Below are 25,452 nucleotides of genomic sequence, written 5' to 3'. Positions count from 1 at the left end.
CTGGGACAAATGGGGAGAAAAAGAGGGAGAACAGCTCTGGTAGGTGGTAGGCATGCAGTGTTGGTTTGTAAGTGTGTGTGTGTGTGTGTGTGTGTGTGTGTGTGTGTGTGTGTGTGTGTGTGTGTGTGTGTGTGTGTGTGTGTGTGTGTGTGTGTGTGAGAGAGAGAGAGAGAGAGAGAAAGTGAGAGAGAGAGAGAGAAAGTGAGAGAGAGAGAGTAAGCGAGTGTGTTCCAGCTGCAGCAATAAGCCTGTTCAAGGACACCATGTCTTTTACACACATACACACTTTTCACACACAGCATTCACCATCTCAGATCTACCTCGTAGGGAAATTAATCACAGCTGGAAATAATATAAGTTAAATACATTTCTAAATGCCACAAGGACTAAATGAGAATATTAGGGAATGGGGAGTTTATGACTGATCAAACAGAAAAGCCCAGAGTTTCTGATCTATCACATTTATGTTTGTAATAAAATAAATAACTAGAGAAGAAAACAAGAAACTACAATTTGATACAGCCCACACGAAGCATGCACAATTAATAGAATCAAAGCTACTTGGAGACAATGAGTATTTCAATGTGATAACAGTCAGATGTATGCACTGAGAAGCACTTAACTTGCAACTCAAATAGTCCAGGGTGATACATCACAGGCGACCAGTTCATGTATTTATCAGGGTGATTTCAGCTGGCTGGGAGTTGAAATGATGGCTTCATTCATTGTCAGTGATGCCTTTTGTTTAAGGATCACAGATTACATTCAGCTATGTTCCAAGCAACATGCGTTAAGTCTGCATGATGTGGGGAGCCGGTGTGGGGGTGTGTGTTGTGTGGCATATTCAGCATGAACAATCGGTCAGGGTAACCTGGATGCATCATTTGGACACACAAGGCACAGCCGGAGAGCAGGCCAGATTAAGCAGGACAATAGAGAGAAGTGACAGGAAAAGGGGGGAAAAAAAGGAGAGGGGGAGAAACAAAGAGTAGGACACAGAAGGATGAATACAGTGATAATAAAAGGAAGTGGATGAATTAGAGGTTAAAGAAACACACACACAGAAATGGCTGTCCTTTAGCCAGAAGCACGTGGAAAGCCAAACTCGGGAAAAGCCGGATGAAAGAGGAGATAAAGTGACAATAGGAAAAGAAATGGAAAAAGTGAGAGGACAAATGAGAGAAGGGATGAGAGGGAGAGGGTACTTGTACCAGAGAAATTGGCAGATTGCTAGAAAGACTGTAAAAAAACACTTTGACCTTGGACTTTAAGATTCTGCACTTCCACAAACAGACATAGATCTTGACAGCAGCAGAAACACACACAAGGACACCGTCAAACACACTATTTCCAAATGCTTACTAATATGTTTGGATAGATGTTTCGTTAATGTTATCGTGGCCGTCGGGCTGCCAGCTGTTTGACTGTGTGCTTTGTCTGCTCCAATAAAAGCCAAGTGAGTCTGAGTGTGAGTGCCTCTCGTGGTACCTTCTTAAGCCCTCACACAGTCAAAACAGGAAAACACATTTCACCCAATAAACACATCCACAATAATAGCTCCACCACCTCCTGATTCAGTGCATTTCAAATGTATAAAGGACAAAGCAGGTCACCGTAGAAACCCTCACAAATAACAAGCTGCGCTTTCATTAGCTGCCCCCACCCCACGCCAACACAGTCACCATACCGAACACTCGCAAATGCAGCATTTCTCAGGGTCAGTAGATTCATTATGATTTAAATCTTGCAGTGGCAGCACTTTTTTTTTTTTTTAATTCCCATTAACACAGAGTCACATATACAAAAAAAACCAAACAATTAATTTAAAAAACAATTGCTCAGGCTCTTAACTTTTTCACACACGTATACATGAACACGTAGAAAGTCTCCTTTGTTGCAGTGGATGACTGACGCTCCCAAGGTTTCGGCTCCCTCAAGGCCAATTCACAGAGTCAGTCCCCCCCCTGTTCACCACCCCCCGCATCACAGCTGCCCCTCTGAAGTGAGAACTCCAACCACCCCCGCCCACCTCCTGCTTTAAAGCGACTTTAATGCCGCAGGGGCACAAAAGGCTCACACATACATACGATGCCTTTAAATCTCTAAGCCACACCAGCCCAGTCAGAGAGGTCGGGCTAACCTTCAAGACACACTCTTTGGCTGCCCTAGTCATTCCTTCTCTCTGGTTTCAGGTCATGTCTGGTTTGTTGTGGACAGAAGCATCACCTCAACTAGAGATGGTGGCACTACATCTACCTATATAGCATGTAAAACGGAGCCACAGGTGGTGGCTCCAAGTATTTCCCAGCAAAATAAGGATTTTAATCTACCAAGGTGTTCTGTGGTGTCAGGCACAGAATTCTTAGCTGCAGATCTTTTCAGTCTGCAGACGTGTGGCTTCTATCAACCACTTTTTCCCAGAAAATCCCACAGCTGCTCGATCATCTGAGATGATAGGAAATTGGAGATCAATAACTTGAGCTCTTGTTCTCATAATCTTCAACAATTTATGAAGAAATAGGCAGTGTGGCAGTGTGCCTAACCATCTGAAAATGGCCAAAGACATCAGACATCATAAAGCTGTTTTGGTACGAGGTCCAAACAAATGTCAGAGCATCCACACACTAGGGGCTTTCTTTCCTACCATCTCAGCAGCAGTCTCTCTTTTCAGCAATTAACTGAAATAAGACCAAATAGTAGACCAGCAAGTCTTTCCAAGTGGTGCCTAACTGATGTTACAGTCACAGTGTTTGTCAAAGCACCTGCTACAGCAGTCAACTACTTTTTTCTGTGTCCTTCCTGCAGCCTAATAGATGCCATCATTTTTCCGGTGTCTTTGTAATAAGGTGATCGTTCCCCGGCATTGATTTTAATTCTGTTTTACTACCAACAGATGGTTAAAGTGCACCATCAATGTGAAAACAGCAACATGAATCGCTTACAAATGGGAGGTTGGAATGTAACTGGGTTTGCTTGGATTGACTCCTTGGAAAACTTTGTAAGTTTCAAGTGTCTGCAAAGCACTTCAATCCTAAATGAGAGTTGTTGAGAGTTATTATGAAGGGAAGTGCTATGGCAGAATTTGGCTATCAATGAGTGCTTTTAGTTTAAAGACTGACAGACTTTTCTTGGTTCATTAAAAAAATAAAATAAAAAATAGTGCTGCTCCTTGTCACTAATATCTGTTTGCCAGGGTCATAGATATACTTCTTGTTAATATAAACTGAGCTTACCAAGGTTATGCTAGTAAAAAAGTAAAGTTACCCAACTATTAAAGCATCTTTGAAGGCTTAACATTACCCGTGGTTCTAATAAACAAAATTACATTATAAAGCATTGTAAAAGTTTGAAGGTTGACTATCAGTCAGCATGCCTATGCACTTTTAAGGGCATATAAACAAGGGTTTGTATGTATACCACACACACAGAGTACTTCCCCTTTCGGTATCTGCTATGAGATTTTCCCAAGCCTGAGGTATTCAATGACCCACTTTCTCATACATGGTCATTCACACTCCATGCTCCTAAAATCACCCTCTGTATTTTAATCAAACCCATCTTTTCTCTTGCTTTTCATATTTAATGCCAAAAGCTAGCCTCCTGAACCTTCTCGACCTCTCTAAACTGCCAGCATCCCTCAGTGCTGCCAGTTCTACACAAACACACCTCTCAGTGACTGACACTTCCACTCAGCCCATACCAGCGGGAAATCCTGGAGCAGCGTTTAAACGCTTGGTCAAGCTCTATCTGAGTGTGGTGCTATGGGCTTGACAGGAATCAACTACAGGGCTCTACAGTTCAGCAACACACATACGCAGCTGCCACTACCAACTCCCACCACCTCCCCACAGCGCTGACAGAAAACAATCTGCAACCAGATGATTCACCTCCATTAGCCTGCAGTATAATCGTGAAAATAGCGATCCTTCAAGTGCATTGATAGGGTGGCTTGTCAATCAATGGCGATGAGGAACAACAATAACAAAAAAAAAAGAACATTTTAAAATCAGCCTGGTGTTAGAAGAATTCTAAAAATCTTATATATTGGCGAATGTGCAGGATTCTCATGGTTGCTTAGCTCATCTGATACTGAAATGATACTCTGCAGTACTTAGTTGTATTCACCCTGTCTTCACCCTTATCTTAGCCTTCCTAAGCACCTCACTGATCCATACTGCCTGCGGCTATACTGTGCATGACTGTCTGTTAGTTTGTGCGTGTGTGTCTCTACCTTACGGATATATGGGTACGCATGTGTGTGGCGTGGGCATTCATATGCCAGTCCCTAGGTGTGCTTGTCTAACTGCTTGAGTGTGTGTCTGTGCATGATTGTTATGTCAGTTTGAGGAGCACCAAGGGACCACTCAGGAAGAAGCGCCCGGGGCGCACACACAAAAACACATACACTCTCCAGTCTAAAGTGCAGCACAGCTTGGTTTGCAGGACTACAGGGTCCCCATGCTAAGCAGCATCCATTTTTGGAAAAAAAAGGGACAGGTTAACACACACAGAGGTGTCCGGAACATAGCATAATCAGCATGCTGATCAAAGCATTTAACTCTAGCTGAACCTGGCTCAGTCAGAGTGATGTTTTAAACATAAATCTGTCTTCCTTTGGGGGGGGGGGGGGGGGGGGTGATGGTGCTAGAAGAGCTCGATCCGTCTCCCTCTTTGTATGTTTTAACCTTTATTATCTCTTCTTGTATTCTTACAGTTACAAAAGCAAAAACAGGTTTAGCATAATTAATAACATGCCCTTCCTCATAGTGAACAATTTACTTTAAGTTATACTGATGATAAAACAATTGATAAACAGGTGCCACTCAAAAATTTAGTTTTTACAGGTTTAATCTTATTAAATCATTAATTGAATTCATTTTTTCCATCAGTCTACTTCAGCATGCCATACACATTTTTTATTTATCCTAAATAAATAAACAAATCAACTGTGTTAGTGCTCACGTTACATTTTGCTAACCTTTCTTTGTTGTCTGACATGTACACTGCAATGAACCTGTTCATATGATAGGGCATGGTTGGCCTTTACCTCTTTCCATTTCATTGTGTTTAACCTGATCACATAGTTCACTGGCTATCTTGCACCAATAGGCCAACTGTAGCACATACACACAGATCTGTGACATTAATGAGTTATCACAGTTGATAGAAAGTGAGGGGGAAGACAGAGTCAAGAAGAAGCTAGGGAGAAAGACACCCAGTGTGGCAGGAAGGAAGGGTAAGTCAGTGTTGCCTCTTTTTAAAGGCAAATGTGCCCCAGTCCCTATTGTTTCCTGGCTGACAGGCAGCTATGGAGGGGGGCAAACAAGGGGGGTGGGTGGGTTGTCATCCTGGGGATTCACCACCTCTGAGGGGGGTGGGAGAAAAACAGAAATACAGAAGCAGAGGTTGAAAGGGTATAGGCAACATTCAAAGTGAGTGAGAGTGTCTTTGTGTGTGCACATCTTCTGACAGTAAGTGATTCAGAGAGGAACAGTGATGACAGTAATGACTGTTCTAACCCAAAAAAATTAATGGATGCCAGACTATTATTATTGCTGTGCCTGCAACAGAGTTTTAATGTGCATGCACATATGAGCAACGCATGTGACCGTGAGACTGACACCCATTTTTCAGAATGACCTCAGTCAGACTCAGACCAATGTATAAATCCAGCCTCTCTCTTCGTAGTAAGTAATGGCAGGCTCAGAAACAGCCTGAATATGCATTTGTAGATATGTAGGCATAAATAAAAGATGATGTAAAACCAGAGACTAAAGAGCGAGAAGCAGAGTGAGCGAAACGGTGGTAGAGAAAAGTAGCTGAATACTTGTTTCCCAAGAGAATCACTGAAACACAGAGACATGCTCGTGATTTTGACCTGACCTTTCAGTAAACTCTGGCATTAACAGAGTAAGGCCAGCCAGCTCTCAGTTCTATAAAACACTGGGTTTAGTCCATATACTTAAACACTTCAGCTGTTAAAGAATAATGCCGGGCAACAAACTACGTAACATTATGACATGTAAAAGTTCTACTCAGTGTGTTCAAATAAACACTCCACATAAATAGTCTATTCCCCAAAGAGCTATTAAAGGCCTTCTAGTGGTTAGTTAAAAATCAATAGAAAGCTAACTTCTGGGTTTTATTCTAACACTACTTCATGGTTTATTCTGACAGTAATGCTATTTAAACCTTCTTTATCGCCACATATCTTCCCCCCCCCCAGAAACCATTCACTGTGTCCCAGCATGATTGAAATTTCCCATCATACCTCACAGCAGATTAAAATACTGCACTTAGAAATATGTGTCCCAATGTGAAATTGGTACTCGAGTACAACAAATGAAGAAAAAAAAAAAAAGAGTAAAGGACATACTGTATTTTATCATTTCTTCTTATCTTTCAAATGTGGCATAATAGTAGGCTGTGTTGCTATGACAGACCACAGGCTTTGAGAAATGAGCAGCAAGTGACTATTTTGTGTGAAATGACTGGAAATAGGCAATGATCATCTTAGTCACAGATATTTTAGTTCCTTTGTGTTACGTGCGTTGGTGAGAATATATAAAAAGCGAGGCATCACAGACACAGAGAGCTTGGTCAGATCGCCCGCCGTCTGTGTTTCTATAATCTGTAATTGAAACCAGTGAATCACTGTAGGGAGTTAGTGTCCTGTGTTCATCTAAAGACTCATCACTGAGGGAACAGAAAGAGAAGAAAGAGGCGAGTTTATGAGCGTCTTACCAATGAGGTAGCTGTTATTAATGAGTCGACAGCAGGGTAACAGCAAGAACCAAAAAAACAATATATATTTACACACTTAAACAGCACTGTCCGCTTTATTAGGTACACACGTTCAACTGCCTGCTAACACAAGTCTCTAATGAGCTAATCATAGGTATGTAGATATAGTCAACAGAAATGGATGAAGTTCAAACCGAGCAACCGAATGGGAAAGAAGGGTGATTTAAGTGACTTTATATGTGGCATTATTGTGGGTGCTAGACTGGCTGGGGCTGGTCTGAGTATTTCAGAAACTGCTGATCTACTGGGATTTTCCCCACAAACCTACCTCTAGGGTTTAGAGAGAATGGTCTGAAAATATCCAGTAAGTGACAGTTCTCTAGGTAAAAATGCCTTGTTGATGCCAGAGGCCAGAGGAAAATGGCCAGACTGCTTCGCAATGACAGTATGGCAAGTAAACCAAATAACCACTCATTACAACCAAGGCATGCAGAAGAGCATCTCTGAATGCAAAGCACTTCGAATAGTGAAGTAGATGGGCTACAGCAGCAGAACACCACACTTGCAGCCACTCCTGTCAGCTTAGTGCCCGAGGCTAAAATTCACACCGAAGATTGGAAAATTGTTGCCGGGTCTGATCGGTCTCAATTTCTGCTGCGACATCATTTAAACACCGCAGCCTGCCTGAGTACTGTTGCTGACCATGCCCGTCACCTTATGACCACAGTGTACCCATCATCTGATGGCTGTTTCTAGCATGATAACACATCAAATGGCCTACCACGTCACCCTATCATGTCAACATGGAAAGCAATGCAAAGCCTCTGAGCGGTGCTTCTAGCACCTTGTTTAACCTGTGCCACAAAATATTAAGGCACTGTGAAGGCAAAAAGGGGTAAAAAAAACAAAAACAAAAAAAAACAAAACCGATAATAGCAAAGAATACCTAATAAAGTGGCCAGTGAATGTATATACTGTAACTGTGTTCAGAGCTAGCTGAACACACTTACACAGTTAATCGGTTTCTTGCCCTACAACCATTCCATATTGTACCACACAGACTTTCTCAATGTCAGCTTGTCAGTGAATACTCTGAGGGCCTGACTCCATCTGACTCCTGACACACACAGGGCCTGCCACCACAAGGCGCGCACACACACACACACACACACACACACCTCTGCACTCAGTTCCCCCCTTTCCTTCAGACATAGGCTGCCATGGTGACATCAGTCAGCCTGTTGGCATGGTGACCCTTCCATCACCAAGTCAGGTCACCTTAGCTCACCCGAGCACCCTACCGGGAGGGTTTTGCAAGTGTTTAATGCGTATATCTGTGTGTGTGCAAGGATGCTTATCTGGCACTTTTCCAAACCTTGTGGCGCTGTGCCACAACTACCCTCGCTCTACCTGGGCCGCCTGTCTTCTTCTTCCTCTATTTCTTCTGTTACTCGGTTCATCTTTTCACAGCTTTTAATAGATGTCTGATTAGTGAGAGAAGATTACAAACTGTTTTCACAAAGTATGCATAAAATAATATAATGTAATTATACTTATTTGTTTTTATGGGTGCTATGCGTCAGGAAAATGAATTGTGGAGTGCTTCTCAGTAAGGTTGCATAACAATACAAAGGGCAGCCATCTGCTTCACCCTGGCCCCTGGGTTAGCAACGGGACCTAATCCACTACATTGTTTGTGTATTTACGTGCATGCATAAGGGTGCGTGTGTGGGTGTGCCTGCATGTGTATGTGTGTACGCCTAATCTGCCGGTGTTTTCATAGCACTCGAGTGGATAGCTGGTAATCTCACAGGGCTGGGCCTGAGTGAGATTTAATCCTTGCAGCTAGCCACCATCTCCTTTTCTCTCAGGCCTTATCCATCTATTTTCTTTCTTGTAAAGATGGTTTTCTTCTTTTTCCTCCAAATAGTTTACCTTTTACTTTTCCTAAGTGTTATATCCATGATGATATTCTGTTCTTATTCTGCACTGATCTGAATTCCCATTAATGGTCTGTTTTCTTCATATATTAGAGTGGTTTTCTCTGAATATTTGTATTGTCAACATGTCAAATGTAAGAAATAGCTTCTTTTCTCTGGTTTAGATCTAGTTTATTTGGGGATTTTTGTGGAAGGACAAAAATCTAAGGTTGTCTAAGGAAGTAATGTGAAGACAGACCCTTGGACTAAGACATTTAAGTGTTGCATTTTTGGCAGGTTTTTGGGTGTTGGGGGCTACATGCCAAACTATTTATAACTTAATCAAATCAGTTACTGATATGTTTATTGAGAATTTAAAATATTAATTTATTGTCATTGCATAAAGAACAACTAGCATAAGAGAGTTTATGAGTGCCTTACCAATGAGGTAGTTGTTAATAATGATGCGACAGCAGGGTGACAGCAAAATTTTAAAAACATATCAGCAATAAACTGCGATCGCTGACAATTTCTGTGACATCTCAGAGATCACATGGGCCTTTGATGACATAACCGTCCTATCAATTATAGCTAACCCCCAAGTGTAATGTGGCCTGGAGTTTCAAAGCCCCAGTAACAGTTATAAGAATGAATGAATGAATGAATGAATGAGGTGCATCATCAAAGCCAGCAAAACGCACGCACGCACGCACACACTATGCTAGTTACCATGGTGACCATATGACTATAATGATGTCCAGCAATGAGGGTAACCAGGTATAGAAGAAAACAGTATGCACACATGCGCGCACACTAACACGCAAACAGGCGCATGCACAGTATAAAAATAACCGGCACTCCCACTCACTCACCCGCGTGTACTTCTGAATAAAGCAACTCAACAAAAAAAAAAAAAAAGCAGAATCTTTTTGCACTCAAGTGTGGTGTAAAGATATATCAGTGTTCATGCGTGGGGGAATGTATGCATGGATGGGTAGGTGGGGTAAGAGGGTGACTGAATACAAGCCAGGTGGGGGTGGGGCTGGTGGGGACGTCAGCATCGCTGTCTTGATTGGAACCTCTTGCTGTGAGATGCTGACATGCTGTCTGAACTCACCAGGTGTGCCGGCACACGCTCCCTGCTCGGTTTGCTGCTTTGTGTGTGTCTGTGTGTGTGTGGATGCATGTGCGTGCGTGATTATATTCAGGGACTCTGTGACAGATAATCCTTTGCATTTATCCACATATGCATTTTCCTCATTGACTAACCCATGAGCCAAGCTACAGGCAGTATATTTGTGCATTAGTCTGACAGGCCAGCCAGACTCTCCCTCTCTCTCTAACACACGAATGCACGCACACGGTGACAGCATTATACGTACACAGCCCACCAACAATGCCATCTGTGTGGGCAACCCTTATGTGACATTTCTGACAGTTAGGGAGGCTTGAGATGACAGCACTCGTGCATGCACAAGACATATACACCAACACATGCAGAATTCCTCCTCCTCTCTGCTTTACAACTTATACAAAAAGACTCAGGGTCACTGATCGAAGCGCAACATTGGCAGTTAGAGGAAAGAAAGCTTTAAGAGGAGGCCAAGGGAGTAGGCAGGTGGTGTTTGTACCTATTGAGCACACAACATTATGTGCAACCAGGCCTTTCTATTTCAGTATTAGGCAGAGCTACAGAATACAGACATTTAAAAAGGATTTGGGGAGATAATAATACTGATGGAAGGGAAGAAATTCATTTACAGCCTCATCGATTGTGTGCAAAGACTAGGATTAGGAATTAAAGATAGGAGAGAGGCGAGTAAGGAAAAAAAACTGAGGGTTGCTCACTTTGGACTTTAGATTTAAAGTCAGAGGAAAGAAATAATAAGGTTATAAGAATAAAGATACTTAGAGAAGGAGGCTGCTATGAGGGGATGAAGATACTATAGGTGAGAAAGTGGAGAGGGAGTGATGGAGGGAAGGGGTCATTCTTGAACTCCATTTCATTAACTTCACAGCGATAAGCGAGGATATAGTAGAGACCTAGGCTAGAGAGGGAGACATGTTAACCGATGATCCCATTAGGCTGAAAAGGGGTAATACAGAGAGATGGAGGAGGAGAGGAACAGCAGGGTGACGCTGAGAGCTGCAGAGAAAATGGTGAGGGAGTTTGAGGACAGGAAGGAGGAATTGGAAAGGCAGGGTAAAAAAAAAAAGGAGAAGCGGATGGAAATGAGGGAGGGGGTGGAGAGAGCGAGAAAGAAGTTGATGGAAAAAACCAAAGCAAGTGGTGCAGGAAAAAGCACCTTTGAAAATGGTTGATAAAACCCATTAAAAAGACTTCAGCTCTTAGTTCAGTCTCACCAGTGTGCTGGGCTGAGAATGTGGATCCAACTCAGATATTACCGCAAGCTTGGGGAATATGGGAAACCCCTATTAAGGCAAAGCGGCCAATGGTTTTAATATGATGGGGATCATTTGCAATGTTTGGTTGGAAACATGTGAGCACTGAGGCATTCTGAAGCTATTACATGTCCAAATAAAATAATCATAGACTAATGTGGCGTGGCTTAATTAACTTGTTTTGCTAACTGGCTGAACCAATATAAATGTAGGCCATTATTTGTATTATTATAATTGGGCTAATCACTCATCCAGATTATTAACATTCAAAGAACTTTTGAAGTTAAATATTGTCTTGTCATCAGCTTCTGCTTTGCCATTGTGGATGTTGGGTTGTGCCACAATGGATAATGTGGGTTACAAGATTTAATATGCCAAATGGACTGCAATGTGATAAAGGCTTATATATTATATGATAAATTGACGAAATCAAACAGGGTTGTTTCAGATTACAGGGTGAACAGCTAATAGAGGCTTTAAACTTTCCCTGCAATACACTCCACAGCTAAATGAGGTAATATATCACTGAATAATTTGCCAAATATTTAACTGCTTGAATAACTAGATGTTAGAAAGAATAAGGGCTAGCCTTGGTAGAGTGCTTTACAATGCTACCAATTCTACTTCTGCTGAATGTAATTTCTAAAGAGAAAAGTTTAAGGTTATGATGTGGCATTGTGTAAAAAATAATAAAGTGAAAGAAGAAGAAAAAAACATCAATTTACTCATCACGCTGACTATGAAGAGTAAAACTGGGTCTCCTCAGCAGTAATAAGGTTAGCCATGTCCCATGGGGACAGCATATTGAGGAGAAGAATCTGATGAAGGTTAAGCCCCAACGACCCCCACTTTAATCACTGTCATTAGCACCACAGGCAACTCCACTCTGACCCCATCACCTCAGGGCCTCAGAGATTAATCACATACAAGCTATCACTGTTATATCTATGCATATGCTTGCTCACAGAGTAACAATGCGGTGTATGCGTATTCATACATGATGAACACTCCCTGCATGCGATTTGGTGTTGCAGAAATGAAATTTTACACATGCGTCCACATAAACAGAAATGGGTAAAATCCACTTAAAACTAAATAGCAGCTGTGTTTGACATGAGGTTCTAGCCATTAAACCAAGACGACACCCACAGGGAGACCACTAATCACTCTGTGCTTATATAACACCAACTAGATGGAGGACCCTCATCCCCAATCTCCACCAACCATGCTTAGCCTCTCCATAAGACTTCAGAGACTGCCTTGTGTGTGAGGGGCATGTAAAGGCAAGATCAACATCAGGCTGAGAGCCTGTGTGAACCCGAATAGGCCTGATGCGAGTGCTGGGAATCGGTTAATGAATCGCTCCGTAGTCTGGACACATAACTTCGGGCCCCGGGAGAGGGCCTCGGTGAGCTCTCTGTACTCATCTCTCACCTCCATGCCCTCATACATGGGACTTCTCATACGTGACATAAAAACTGCTGCAGTATAATTCACAGGGAACAAGAGCACTTCATTAAAGCGATCTTCAAATGGGGCAAGGGCAGCAGAGAGGGTCTACTCCTAAAGTCAAACAAGACAAAGGGGGGTAAATTAACTACTTCTTTTAGACGAGTGAGAAAATTAAGTACATGACGAATGAAGAGGTTTTTCTTAAAGATCAACATTCTTCTCATGACGCTGGTCTGACGTACAGTCTACAGTCTACTGTACATGTTTTAGAGAGGGAGCAGCGAGGTGTCCATGTGCAGCTCAGCCTGTTTATAGCGCGCTTAGAGCACAGAAAATGTGACTTTTAATTAAAAGGCCAGGCTGATTTAGTGTTGTACTCCGTTAGAGACAGCGATAGAAAGAGAGGGAGAATGTGATCGGGGATGAAGTGTAAGAAGAGAGGAGACGCAGACTAAAGCAAACACACACCCAGCCAACAGGCACATCTCTCGCTCAGGTTTAATGAGCCTGATCTAGCCTGGACCCCTTCATCGGCTGCTACGATAAACTCTGGAATAACAAATCATTACACAGGCTCGAATTATGTCCGCATGCAGGTGCGTGGAAATGTATTCACGAGTCTGTCAGTCTCTCGTTTCGCTGTATCCGTCAGTGCCGATACACAGAAACACACATACAATGAGCACCTCCAGGTAAAGGTTAGAATATTTCATAAAGTCTCATTACGGAGTGAATATAAGAGGCTGAGGTATAATGACACTGGTGAAGACAGAGTAATAAATTCAGGTCCCTTGCAAGGCTAATCAGCTCAAGTTGTACAGACACAGTCACAAGCTTAAGGGCATCAGAAACGTGAGTGAACAACATCAAGTAATAATGCAGTGCAGTTCTCACTTCTGTTTTATGCTGACAAACATATGAAATGCCACGCATTACAAAATCTCAGATACATTAAAAAAAACTTTAATGAGAGACAATAAAATGTGAGAAGAGGCCACATTAAAATTACACGCACACACTTTAGTCTTATATCATTGTCCAATTACTATTAGTGTCTTCCCTTGTGGTTTGTTACATGAAGTATGAGGATACATTCAGCTCAGATCAGTCTTTACAAGCAATTACCAGCACTGGCCCATAAAGCCAACACAGGGTATGCGTCTTTCATTAGATGCACTGTGATAGCCTCGGTTCACATCAAATTAACCCATTTACGCACACACATGAATGGCTGTGTGTGTGTGATTTACTATTTTTAATGTTACAAATGGGGTCTTTGGTGTGTTACAGTGAGAAAGATGTGGAAACTGAGCTGGAAAAGAAGGGGAGGTGGTAATCTTATAAGAGTTAATGCATTATGCAAGGTTAATCATATATACATAGATCAAATTTCATTGTATATTAAGCCACGGCCACTATAGTGTGCAAAAATGAAAGCCTGATGTAATGTATGAGAATTTTTACATTCATGCTTGCTTGTGTGGGTTAAAATTTATGTGCATATTATGTGCAGATTGGCAGGTATATACTGCAAGGGGAGTATATGTAAAGATTTAATTGAATTCCTTCTGCTACTATGCAGGCCCACAGCACTCTGGCTTATCCAGCCCTGAATTGCAGCCAGTGAGATCTAATCATGCTGCATGAAATGAGCCCTACCTGAGCAGAATGGCAGTGCGAGGTCTGAAGGCTGCAGGGGAATACCTCCATTAGGCACAAAGCGAGGAAACGAGGGAGCAGGAAGAGGAAGGGTCAGAAAGGGAGACTGTTGCAAGACATGTACGGACAGAGTGTAATGGACACAGAAATACAAGAGAACAGGAATGAATTCTGAGGTTACAGGTGAAATGAATTTGGAGATTACAAGTGTAAGAAGGATAAGTTCAGCTTTATTATTTATCCGTTGAAATCCTCGGTAGTAATTTAAAATATTTTAAATGAAAGCTTCACCAAAGCCTTTCCTTCAGTGGTTTGGTCCAAGTACTGTCATTTAAATGTTTCCCAAAAGCGATATTATATAAACTCAAGGTAAACTTGTACTGTCTGCACCACAGCAGACGGGTTGAAAGAGTATCATATACGGACAGTAACTGTCATAATGATTATAATAATGTACCCATGAGTCATGCGGTGCCACACACCAACCTGCATATGCCGTCAGCTTTTCTACAACACGCAGCAGAGTCTACAGAGCCAAATGGACACGAACACACTGTTGACTCACAATCGTGCTCTCATTCCACACCCTGTAATGCATCAAAACAGCACCGAGGATAGAAAACACAGCTGACCAATCAAAATAACAACTTATTTGGGCTTGGCCACAATCGTACCCCTGGCATGTGAAATTACACATGAAGAGTGTGTGTCTGTGTTGCTATGGCTACTGACTCATCACATCATAGCAGTGAGAAGATACATGTGCAATTTACAAATATACCGACTGTATGAAACACTTTCCAACGCGTCTTCACTGACAGTTAAGTTCTTGTGAGGTGAAACGGAGGACGGGAGTGAAGAGTAGAGGAACAAGCCTCCTAAATATCCTACGGGCATGAAGAAGTGTGTGTACATGTTTGTGTGTCTTCAGGCTCTGTACCAAGAGCAATCCTTCCTGCTGTGGATGCATTTCCACCACTGATGCCGTAGAAGCTCTGCTGCAGCCACTCCTGTATAACTAAAAGAAAAAAAAATCCACCACAGTACTGCTACACAGCACATTCCAGTCTCTGTGTGTGTGCTCGTGTTTGTGCACCATGTGCAACTGTGCATCAACGTGGTTGGTGTGCATGCTGGATTTGAATGATAATAGAGGCACTGACCCTGAGAGACGCTTTACTGCTGTGACTCTTTTTCTCACTCAGAAACTCTCTCCTTTGGCAAGGCTGTACCCCCCTTCCTCTCTGCCTCTCTCATGTTCACCCCTGTCCCATGAGTTACAGCCCTCAGATGCTGTTATGTATCGACAGAGAGCTTGTGAAATGGGAACACGCAGTGCACACTAAAGCTCCAGCAGTCAGACCAGTCTACACACTCTCACATACACACACAGTGGCATAACACACAGCAACAGCCACCGCAGAAGTAAGCTGCTCTTAGCAATGAATAAACAAAGCCAACTAGCTGGGATCGAAAGATGAAACAACCAATGACTTCATCGCTTTTTTATTTTAACAATTACCCCACAAACTGTCTAATTTGTAAAAAGAGTGTGAAAAGGGAAGTGAGACGTAAGGTAAGAAAGCAAAATTGCAAAACTTTAAAAAAAAAGATAAAGATCTGACGCCAACAAAAGTCGGGCTCCTTTGAGGATATTTTTTCATCAGTATTGAATAGATTCTATAGGGCTTCTATTTACTTCGTCTGACTCAGACTTTAAGCCTGTTGAAAGAAAAATAGAGCTATTCATTTTCAACTGCAACATAAATGTGAGTTTTAGAGTTAATAATCTAATTATATGAGAATTAATTTAATATTTCCAGTCAGTTCATATGAGAACATTAACAAAGGAACAAGCAGTGCAGTGGTAATGATGCATAATAAATAGCACCTAATCTTTAGTCTAATGCTGTCCCCTATTAATTGGTGTTAAATAATAATAATAATAATACAGGGAGAAAGCTAAATTCTGGTTGGTGCAATGTCCAAATAGGAAAGCTTTCTGGTGGTATTAAAAGATTTATGCTGAAATACTTTTACAAACTAGCACAGTACTGCAAGGCCACAGATTTTGAGGAAAGTAGCACTGGATGAACCAACAATTTAGGCCAAAAGAGGGAAAAAACACATTCAAAACACACATTAACTACAGTAGTAAAGTACTGACATTTAGCTGTCACTGAACTGTTATTTCACAGCATAGCTACTGTAATCTACATTTCCAGCTGAACACCAGAAGCCACAACAAACAACAATCAAAGCCTACACACAAAATAACTGAAATAAACACCCCTATACTTCTAAAGTAGTAATTTAACCAAATCTTTGAGCAAACCAAAGCAAAGATTGTGCAAAAATATGAAGCAGATTGTTTTTTTTGTTTTTTTTACCTAAAATGTATGAGAATAATACAGTTTCTGAATTTTCCCAATAATTAGTTACACTGTACTAGACTCACTGTCATCTCAGATCAGTTTTCATCCTAATTTGTAGTCATGACAGAGGATGTGACCTGGCAGCAGGCTCAAAGCGCTGACCCCGTCTCTGATCGAGTGGCAACACAAAAGAAACTGTTTGTTTTGGCCGAACAACTGTGGTACACCTGTGATCCAGGCCCATTATCAAACCAAACCTGTCCTCTTCCCTCTCTCGATAAATAACAGTCACCTTCATCTTTCACGCTGGGATAAAATGAGTTGAGCTCGCAAACATTGTGATAAGTCTCTTAAGTCCGGCCAAGTGTTAGAAGTCAGTGTCAAAGAGACAAGAAGGCAGTGCAGGTTCCCGGTTTGTGACCAGTCATGCTCATCTAACCTAATCTTATTGAGGCCTGTCTGCTTCACTTCACATGCTGAGCCACGTCTCAGGTGTTTCGTGGATGACATTGTGCTCCATATCCTAAAGAGCTGACAACAGAGCGCGTGGCAGTGGAAACTCTGAATGCATCACAATTACCCTGCCCCTGCCATCTGGGATGCGCTTCACTCAGTAAATGAGCGCACATTTTCATTCATGTATTTTTTTTTCTTGGAATGCAGTCCAAAGGGAATTGCCAGCAGGTCTGCAAAAGCAAAGGCACCAGTTCGTGCAATTTAATAGTCATTCATTCAGTGTATTCATACTGGAAATTCAATTATACTTCAATAAGCAAAACTTTCCAGGCTAGCTGACTTTCTTAATGGCAAAGCACCCCAGGTGAATTAGCCAGCTTGGCTAAAAAGAATCCTAAAATGACAAACACGACTCTTTCATTTATCTTCACACTTGATTTCCAATGTATTCATTTAGTACACAAAAGCTTTTAGTATGCATCTGCTGATATTTGTTAGTTAGTTAAAAAGAAACAGGAAGATTCACAAAATTAAATATACCACTTAAAGCTTGCCGCAGTATAAGCATTTTAAATAATGCTACTTAACATTTGGAATCTTATAAAATTTCATTTTAAAAAAATATCTTTAAATTCACATCCTGAATTAACGTGATGTGTGTGTTTTTTAAAATGCTGCAAAAGTCAAGGTCAGTGGCCCACTCCCCTACTTTTTAATGGATAAGGTACAGCGCGACAGACAGCATTGGAGGGGGGATGAGCGCAGAGATTCCCCCCTGATCTGAGGACAGCGTGCCAAGGCTAACTGAGCTGACAGCAACTAAAGCCGAGGCTCCCCACATGTGCTAATCTCCCAGATTTAAATGGGAACACAGCACACAGCGCAGAGCACAGAGCAGGGCAAGCCGGTCTGATCCATGACCGTATGTCTGAGCACACGCGCGAGCACACGGCCAACACACACATGCAGCATTTCTTCAAAACAGTCGTTCACAGACTCTTTTCCAGAGGCATGTAGCAGCGAGGCAGGGAAACAGAAACAAAGACAAGCTTGCGAAAAGCAGCGGAGGACTTTGCAGCATGACTGTTACGATGCTAACTTCAGATTGCAGCCACTTACAGAGCTAGAAAGCGAGAGGAATGAGAGCAATAGAGACAGCATGAGAGACAGTAAGAGGAGAGAATTAGAGAGAGAGTATTCCCTTTATTTCTTCATGAGGGAAGACTGGGAACCAGCAAGAAGCAGGGAAACCATGACAACCAGACAGCCAACCTTGGCAACCAACCCGGTGTTCTCACAGTCAGAGCCAGACAGGCAGCTCAGCAAGGGTTAATCTGAACTGGGAGAGGAGAGAGAGAGAGAGAGCGCGAAAGAAAGAGAGGCTGGCTGATTAAGACAACTGCTGTGCGCACAGACGTTTAATACATTATAGTGTCTCCTAAATGCTCCAAGTTAACACAGAACAAAAGATGTGGCAGCTGACTTGACTGACTGAAAAGCTGACTGGCAGCATCAAACATTCACAGAGACTGCGGCTGGTAGAAGGATGTTTAAAAGCCGAACAAGAGGCATGTTTTACTGAACAGTGACTTTGTTTGAACAGTGCAAACAAAATCAAGTATAAATGTAACAGTTTTTGCACCGTGAAAAGAAAAATGGTACGTTTCTGCTCGCATTCTCAGTGCTGCGTTGCAAAACTAGCAGTGTGAAATTTTAAATAGTGCGAGACGATAACACATTACACGAAACACAGAAGCTGAGCAGAAGTGGGGACCTCAGTGATGGAGAGAAAGATATGGACAGAGTGAACAGATATTGTTTGCGTGGGTGTGTATGTGGCCCGCTGTAACTCAGGGAAAACAGACCGTAGCATCACGTCGCCCTAACCTGATTCTCCATGCTATGTAATGTAACAGAGATGTAGTGACAGCACATGCACTGAGTTAGGTTGAAAACCAAATAGGATGTGATGGGGCCTGTCCAAAAAATACACACAATAAATAAACACCCTCATTCATGATCAGCCACAGAGACTATTCCAGCACTCCCGCTCTTTATTCACTGTCCTCCCATTTAAAGACTGAACCCTTTCCTGGCCTGGAGGTCAGCAATAGAGAGATGAAAATCAGGGAGGAGGGGAGAATAATGAAGAGAATGATCGATACTTTGCCTTAATTAATAACCTCCACTTCAGTCAGAACATTCACCACAGCTTCATGCTCTCTCGGTTCAAGGTTCCTCCTTCCCTTTGCCCCCCCTGCACCAGTTCTCCACCTCTTTCCTCGTCATTAATCTCTGAAAATCGTTGGCTACATACATTCCTCCCAATCGATGCAATTCCACTGAGGTCTTGTCTGATTTACCACATGGCTGAATCCCTGTATGAATCTTGACTGGCCATGGGGAAGAGGGACAGAGAGGGAACGAGATGGAGCGAGGGAGATGAGAAGAGAGGGACATTAAATGACAGAGACCATCATCATTATATAACGTCAGCCAACGATGCAGACTGTGAAAAGACTACATTCTTGGTTTGAGTTACTTAAAGAACCCATAAAAATGACCAGAACATTGAAGCAACAGCCTAAATACACATTAAATATATATTTTTATCCAAAATATAACAACCTTGGCGAGACACGCACACATCTCCCATTATTTCAGATACATTTCAATACAGAGAGAGCAGGGCTTCAGCTTTAGCTAGACAGCCAAACGGCTGAGACCGAGGAAGCTTGCCTTCCTGCTCTACAGCTCTGATCCAGCATCCTAACATGAGGTGCTATCCAGCTGGGAGCAACAGAGTACAGCTTTTGGGTCAGGGCTTCTCTGACCTGAATCTTTGAACAGGCCCCTTGAAACATGGGCCTATCATCGCAGCCTTTCATTTATTTCCCCTCACTCACCAATTTTAGGTCAAACCTGGCAACTTTTTCTGGGTAATCTTGTGAACACGGGGGAGTAAGAGAGTTGTGTTTGAGCTTTTTGTGTTTCTTTTTTTTTTTTTTTTTAAATGGCAAGGAGGCTATAGATCACCTGTAGTACGATCACCTGTTCGATTCACAAGACGCACACGTGTAAGCACCCAAATGCATTTCACTTTTGTGGATTTGCCAAGTGGCTTTTCATTGGCAGCATTGAACGAACATGTCCTAGTCACTTGTCATCATCAGGAATATCATGTGTTGTGAAACAGTATGGATCTATTTCAACTGACAGGAAATCTTTGGGAGTGGCCGATGAACTAAATCACCGGCTTACTAGCTATCAATCAATGCAGAATTAACGGTTGTGCATCACCATTGCACCAGGCTCCAAGAACAATCTGGGTAATGTATACATGGATGGATTTTCCTCCATCGTTCATACACAAAGATGCACAAACACAACCCAATACTGCAAATAGTGAAATCGGCAGTTGGAGTTAGAAACCAGCCGGCCCTTTGCCGACTCTAAAACAGCGAGACCAGCTAGATGCTGGCTCCAATGCCTGGTAGGCACAGGAAACCCAAAACAAGAACTCTCCAGCATATAGATAAAAGCAGAGAGACCTAAAGAGAGAAAGAGAACGCAAGACACAACATCACGCAGAGCTTTTTATCAGCTGAGCAGTCAATATGAAAGTCACTGAAGCACAAATGATTTCACTCTCTAAACGTCAACCAAAGGAATCAAGGAGCCTACACATCAACCTCCATCGCTTAGCCTGTCAATATCCAAGTCTAGCATGAAAAAACAAAAAACAAAAAACAAAACTGGGATTTATGCTGGATTAGCATGCAGTGTTTTCCAGACAATAGGCCTCTATTTCACTAATCAACAGCCTTCAGGAACAAAGTAAAGGCAAAGCAAGGCAGTGTTTTCCAAAGCATTAAGGAACAGAGCGGTGATTCAGCCTGTGTTAAGTCAGTGCACTGGCAAAAACACAAATTAAACATATTCAGCTTTGTCAAACAAAGCTACACGATTTTGAAATGCAAGAAGGCTGTGACTGCAAATCCCAGCGTGATGGAGACATTCAAGTTCTACATTTTAATAAGGGTTTTAATAAGTGCTACCTCAGTCTCTAGGCCATCGTGACACAGATTAGAGCCTCGTGAAGCTAATATAGGATATAATACAGCCTAACAGTGCATGGAGTTCAACTTAGTGTTTGACAGAAAGTAAAGCTGAATGGGAATTCTGAGAGAGTAAATGCACACATATACCAAATACAAATCCAGAATCCACAATGCAAATGTTCCACCTTCTGCATCTATTGTATGTTTCTTGCCCTCATCCTGTCATCCCATGGCTACCAGAGCTGTTCATAGGATGTTTTAGGGAAGAAATCTAGTGAAAGTTGTGAAACACAGCTTCTCAGATCCTCCATAGATGCTAAAATGAGACCAGTTCGGCCCTGTAGCTAATTGCAAAGACACCACCGTGTTAGCCAAAACTTTTAGCCATTAAGAGCACGTTTTGTGTTGGGGTAAACAACACACATGTAAATAAAGGCTGAGAAAGTCCAACTGAGAAGTAGCTTCAGTCAAGTTTATATCATGCATAATGATACAATCATTAGCCATGTGTCCATGTTGTTCATGCTAATTAGCCACGTGGAGGTGTTAAGGATGTTAATCCGGTGAGCACTGTGGTGTTTAAATATTCTTCAAGTAAAGCGTGAACTAGAGTTGCATCAGGATAACAGGGTTTGTCTGTCTGTCATGATCAAATCATGGTGAAATCAAAACAAATGAGTTTTTCCTTAGTCTTCCCACCACCTTCCAGAATGAACTAAATCTTGGATTTTAGGCTCATTGACTACATAGAACCGTAGACAGTGCACTGGGCAGGTTGGGCCAAAACCTGGATTCCATACTTTTGATGCTTCAGCCCCGATAAGAACACTCAATATTTCAAGACTGCTTCAGGCCCCATCTTACACCTGACAAAGAAATCGTCATATGGTCTACAAGTACTGAGTAAACACGCTTGCTCTTCTGTGACAAGGGAATATATAGAATATGCATCCCACTATTTGTACTGCATCACTGCAAAAGAGTATATGTGACTTGTTGTATGCAAGCTGCACAGTAACATGAAGGTGGAGTTTGAAAGCCAGAGTAGGACAGGAGTTAGAATGCTACCTTTGGGCCACGTGAACGTGTGAGTAAGAGCTGACGGGGCTTTGGCTGTGTAGAGGATTAGATCAGAAAGCCAACCAGAATTACTGAGGTGGCCATGTGTGTGTGTTTATGTGTATATGTCAGGACAGGGCCTAATCACTTAATGAACATGGAAAAGCACAACTCCTCTGAGCAGGATCGCCAGATCTACCAGAGGGCTTCCGCTTTCTCCCCTCCAATAATACCAGCAAACCATAGCCTGGGAAAGCTCACAGAGGACTTTGCTCATTGGACAGTCTCAGCTGTCACTTGCGGTTAAGACCAGCCCATTGGGTGCACTCAGTTGCCAGGCCAACCCTTTCCGTGGGGCCTGGGAAAAAGATCTGACAGATTAACAAATGGTAAATGGGAGAATGGGATATTAGGCAGTGTCATTAATCTGAATAGGTTTGGCGTGGACTAGCACCACAGATGCCAATAACCAAATGAATTTTCTAACAGAGAACATGGACAAACACATAACGCTGGGCCTGGTTATTTCAGTGCATATGAGCCCCGAGATGTAATTGAAAAACCAGAGCAAAAGCATTCAAACTAAATGACTGTTATTCAATTAGAAAAACCTGTCTGACTGAAAAATGTTTTAAAAAGTAAAAACTTTTTGATAAATTCAGCCCAAGTAAGTTTGATAAAAGTTATACCTTGCAAGCTGACCTGTAACTTGCATACTCCATACTAGACTTCAGAGGAGAGTACGAAACGTTCATCGAAATCTGCCCCAGCATTCACATGAATACACACTGTGCCATAGATTACAGAGACAACATATGATTAAATATCCAGCCATGGAACCAGCTCTGCACCATCATAAACACACATTAGGGACTCCTGAGAGCTATTTAAAAGTGAGTGAGGGGTTCCTGTAAACACAAATGATAAAATAGATAGGTGTCAGGAGGATGTGAATACTGCGTGTATTATTAGGTTGTTTTAAAAATCAACTGCTGCATAAACTTTAACTACGACTAATAGATCATATGGAAATCATTATGCATCGCACTGTGCTGGTTAACTAACTTTTATTGAATCCACCTGTGGGCGTCATGGTGCGAAACATGACTCGTTCAAATATCTTCTACAGTTAAAGAGGGATTATGAAGACGTGCTCCCTCCCCCCTCAGACCCACTAATGAACAGTGAGCGCTGGTCAGGTGACTAAGTGGTCATTTTAAGAAAGCATACTGTCTGAGAGCGCGCACAAACATTTGCACATACACACAGGGTTGCTCAGCATGACCAGCTGGACGGGCTAGGGGAACTAACGCCTATTGTAGCCATTTTAGACAACAGATGGGAAGAAAAATCTACAGAGAGATAGTGAAAGAGCAGAAGAAAAAGTCCCACTGCCTCTCTCATTCTAAGTGCTGCTGAGCTTACAGAGCATGCTGCATCACTCCTGCTATTTCTGCCTACACAGGGCTGTGCCTGCTTCTCCTTTCACATGGCTCCACTGGCTGCATGTACTTGATGGCAGAGGATTCTCACCGTTCAACAGGGGGACGTACTGGACAGTGATGTGCTACTGGCTTGTGGGCTACTCATCACCTAGCGTGAAATATTATGGAATCGAGACCTGCTGATTGGAGAGAGCATGTGCCATGCAACTTTAGAAACTGCAGTGTCATTGCTGTCTAGGCTCAGATAAAGCATGTGACTCTTATAGGAAGCCCAGTCGCATCTCCTGGCTGGGGGTGTATGAATATACATCAGCGTGGCTCTTATTTCCCAGCTCTGTGAACAGCTCATCTGTCAAGGTGGGACATGTTACTCCGTAACGGAGGAAACCCACGTATTGCAGCCAGAGCCTATAGGAGAAACGCCTGCCTCCCCCATGCGTGCCTGCGGACTAAGAATAGATCAATGTATCAGGCAAATCGGGATTAACGGGCGTTGTGCTCCAATCACAGAGCACACACACACACACACACACACGCACACACATACAAACAGGGGAGCCAAAACACAAAAAGTTCATTTTCATTGCCCATCACACTGTCATCATTTCTGCTGCTGAACGGCTTCCACGCTGCTGCTCCTTAATTCACACACACACAGTCCAACGCCAACGCACAGCCAATAAAACAATGTAAAGCAACATCCTGTGTGAACAATGATTATGTCAGACCGCTGGCGAAACAACCCTCCAAATTCCCCACAAGGCTGGGCAGGTGTTTGTAACTAAGCGGTTAGTTATTTATCACCTGCAGACACCCAGCCGGCCAAATTTCAACTCGCTGCGGAGCGCTCCGAAAATAAATTGTGCAATTAGAGAGGATGCCGCGAGCAAGCTGTCCCAACTAACCTGTCTGTCCTTTTCCGAGCGTCTTCTCCAAACGGTAAGGTCCCACGTAATTGGCGTGTTGGGCACCGCTGTTGTCTTTACCGGATGATGACATGTCGAATCTGTGTGAAAATTAGACACTTTATAATAAAGCGCAGACAATTAAAGAGTCCTGGCAGGAGGTCCAAGCCGCCGTTGTCTTTCTTTTAACTCCACAGCCTCTCGTCTTCCTCTCGCTCTCTGACTCTTTTCCCTACCTCACTCGCTGTTAGAGGAGGTGAGGCTCTCTTTTCTGTCCTCTTTTCTCCTATCGCTGCAGACGAGCCGCAAGTGCCTTGAATATCATTGTGGGTGAAAGCTGCGCTGCCGCTGTGCGTCTGTGGGAGGTGCTGCCGAGTACTCGTGGATGATTGACAGTCGATACAACCAACCAGAGCACCGGATCCCCTCCTCTGCCGCCCCGTTTCTTGTTGCTGGAGGATTTTTGCTTTTTCTAGAAGAGCTGCAGGTTGTGATCTTAAAGAGTTTAATCCCGAATGAACAGTTCATTAAAAGCAAGGTAAGTGCCTAATAGCATGTAAAGCATAAGCCGCAAAATTTAAATGCCCCCGTGAATGTGCCCATCAACTGAAGTCTTTTTAAAAAATAAGAAATATAATGTAAATCTTCAACTTAAGCCCAAGATTTACATCTACTGTTAAGGAGCTTCTCTGATCAAGTTCATTTGAAATTCTTCAAATATTTGTATGTTTACTCTCTGTCGTGCAATAAAAACCCTTTATCCATGATTATTCAAATATGTCTCACTTTCATTCAAATACTCCACTCAAGTATGCAAATATGCTGAAAAGAAAAGCTTAAAAAACTGATTTCAAGTTTTCTCCTTACAGGTCACAAAAGGTCACTTGCACCCGCACATCTTAAATTCAGATTTATGGTAAGCACCGAGAAGCTTTTCACCTTAGGCAGATGAATGAGATCATTTTTGCTATCTA

At 42.5% G+C, this 25,452-nt stretch overlaps 1 protein-coding gene across 11 annotated transcripts in view; it reads right to left on the bottom strand.

Annotated features, from left to right (window-relative positions):
- The window catches only part of brsk2a (BR serine/threonine kinase 2a), a 175,184-nt gene extending 150,269 nt beyond the window's left edge, over positions 1-24,915 (bottom strand). For 3 of the 11 annotated variants that reach the window (XM_026176445.1, XM_026176443.1, XM_026176444.1), the window contains exon 1: positions 24,479-24,914. In XM_026176445.1, coding sequence (XP_026032230.1) covers positions 24,479-24,572 — 94 coding nt within the window. In that variant the 5' untranslated portion in view covers positions 24,573-24,914. Of the gene's footprint in view, positions 1-24,478 lie in introns of all 11 variants that reach the window. The other 8 variants (XM_026176448.1, XM_026176449.1, XM_026176451.1 and 5 more) reach the window with 6 other exon arrangements.
- Positions 24,916-25,452: the final 537 nt, after the last annotated feature.

This window comes from Astatotilapia calliptera, chromosome 7 (genome assembly GCF_900246225.1).
Source record: "Astatotilapia calliptera chromosome 7, fAstCal1.2, whole genome shotgun sequence".
Lineage (NCBI taxonomy): Eukaryota > Metazoa > Chordata > Actinopteri > Cichliformes > Cichlidae > Astatotilapia > Astatotilapia calliptera.
The sequence above is the reverse complement of the archived record's forward strand: the minus strand, read 5'-3'. Positions and strand labels throughout refer to the sequence as shown.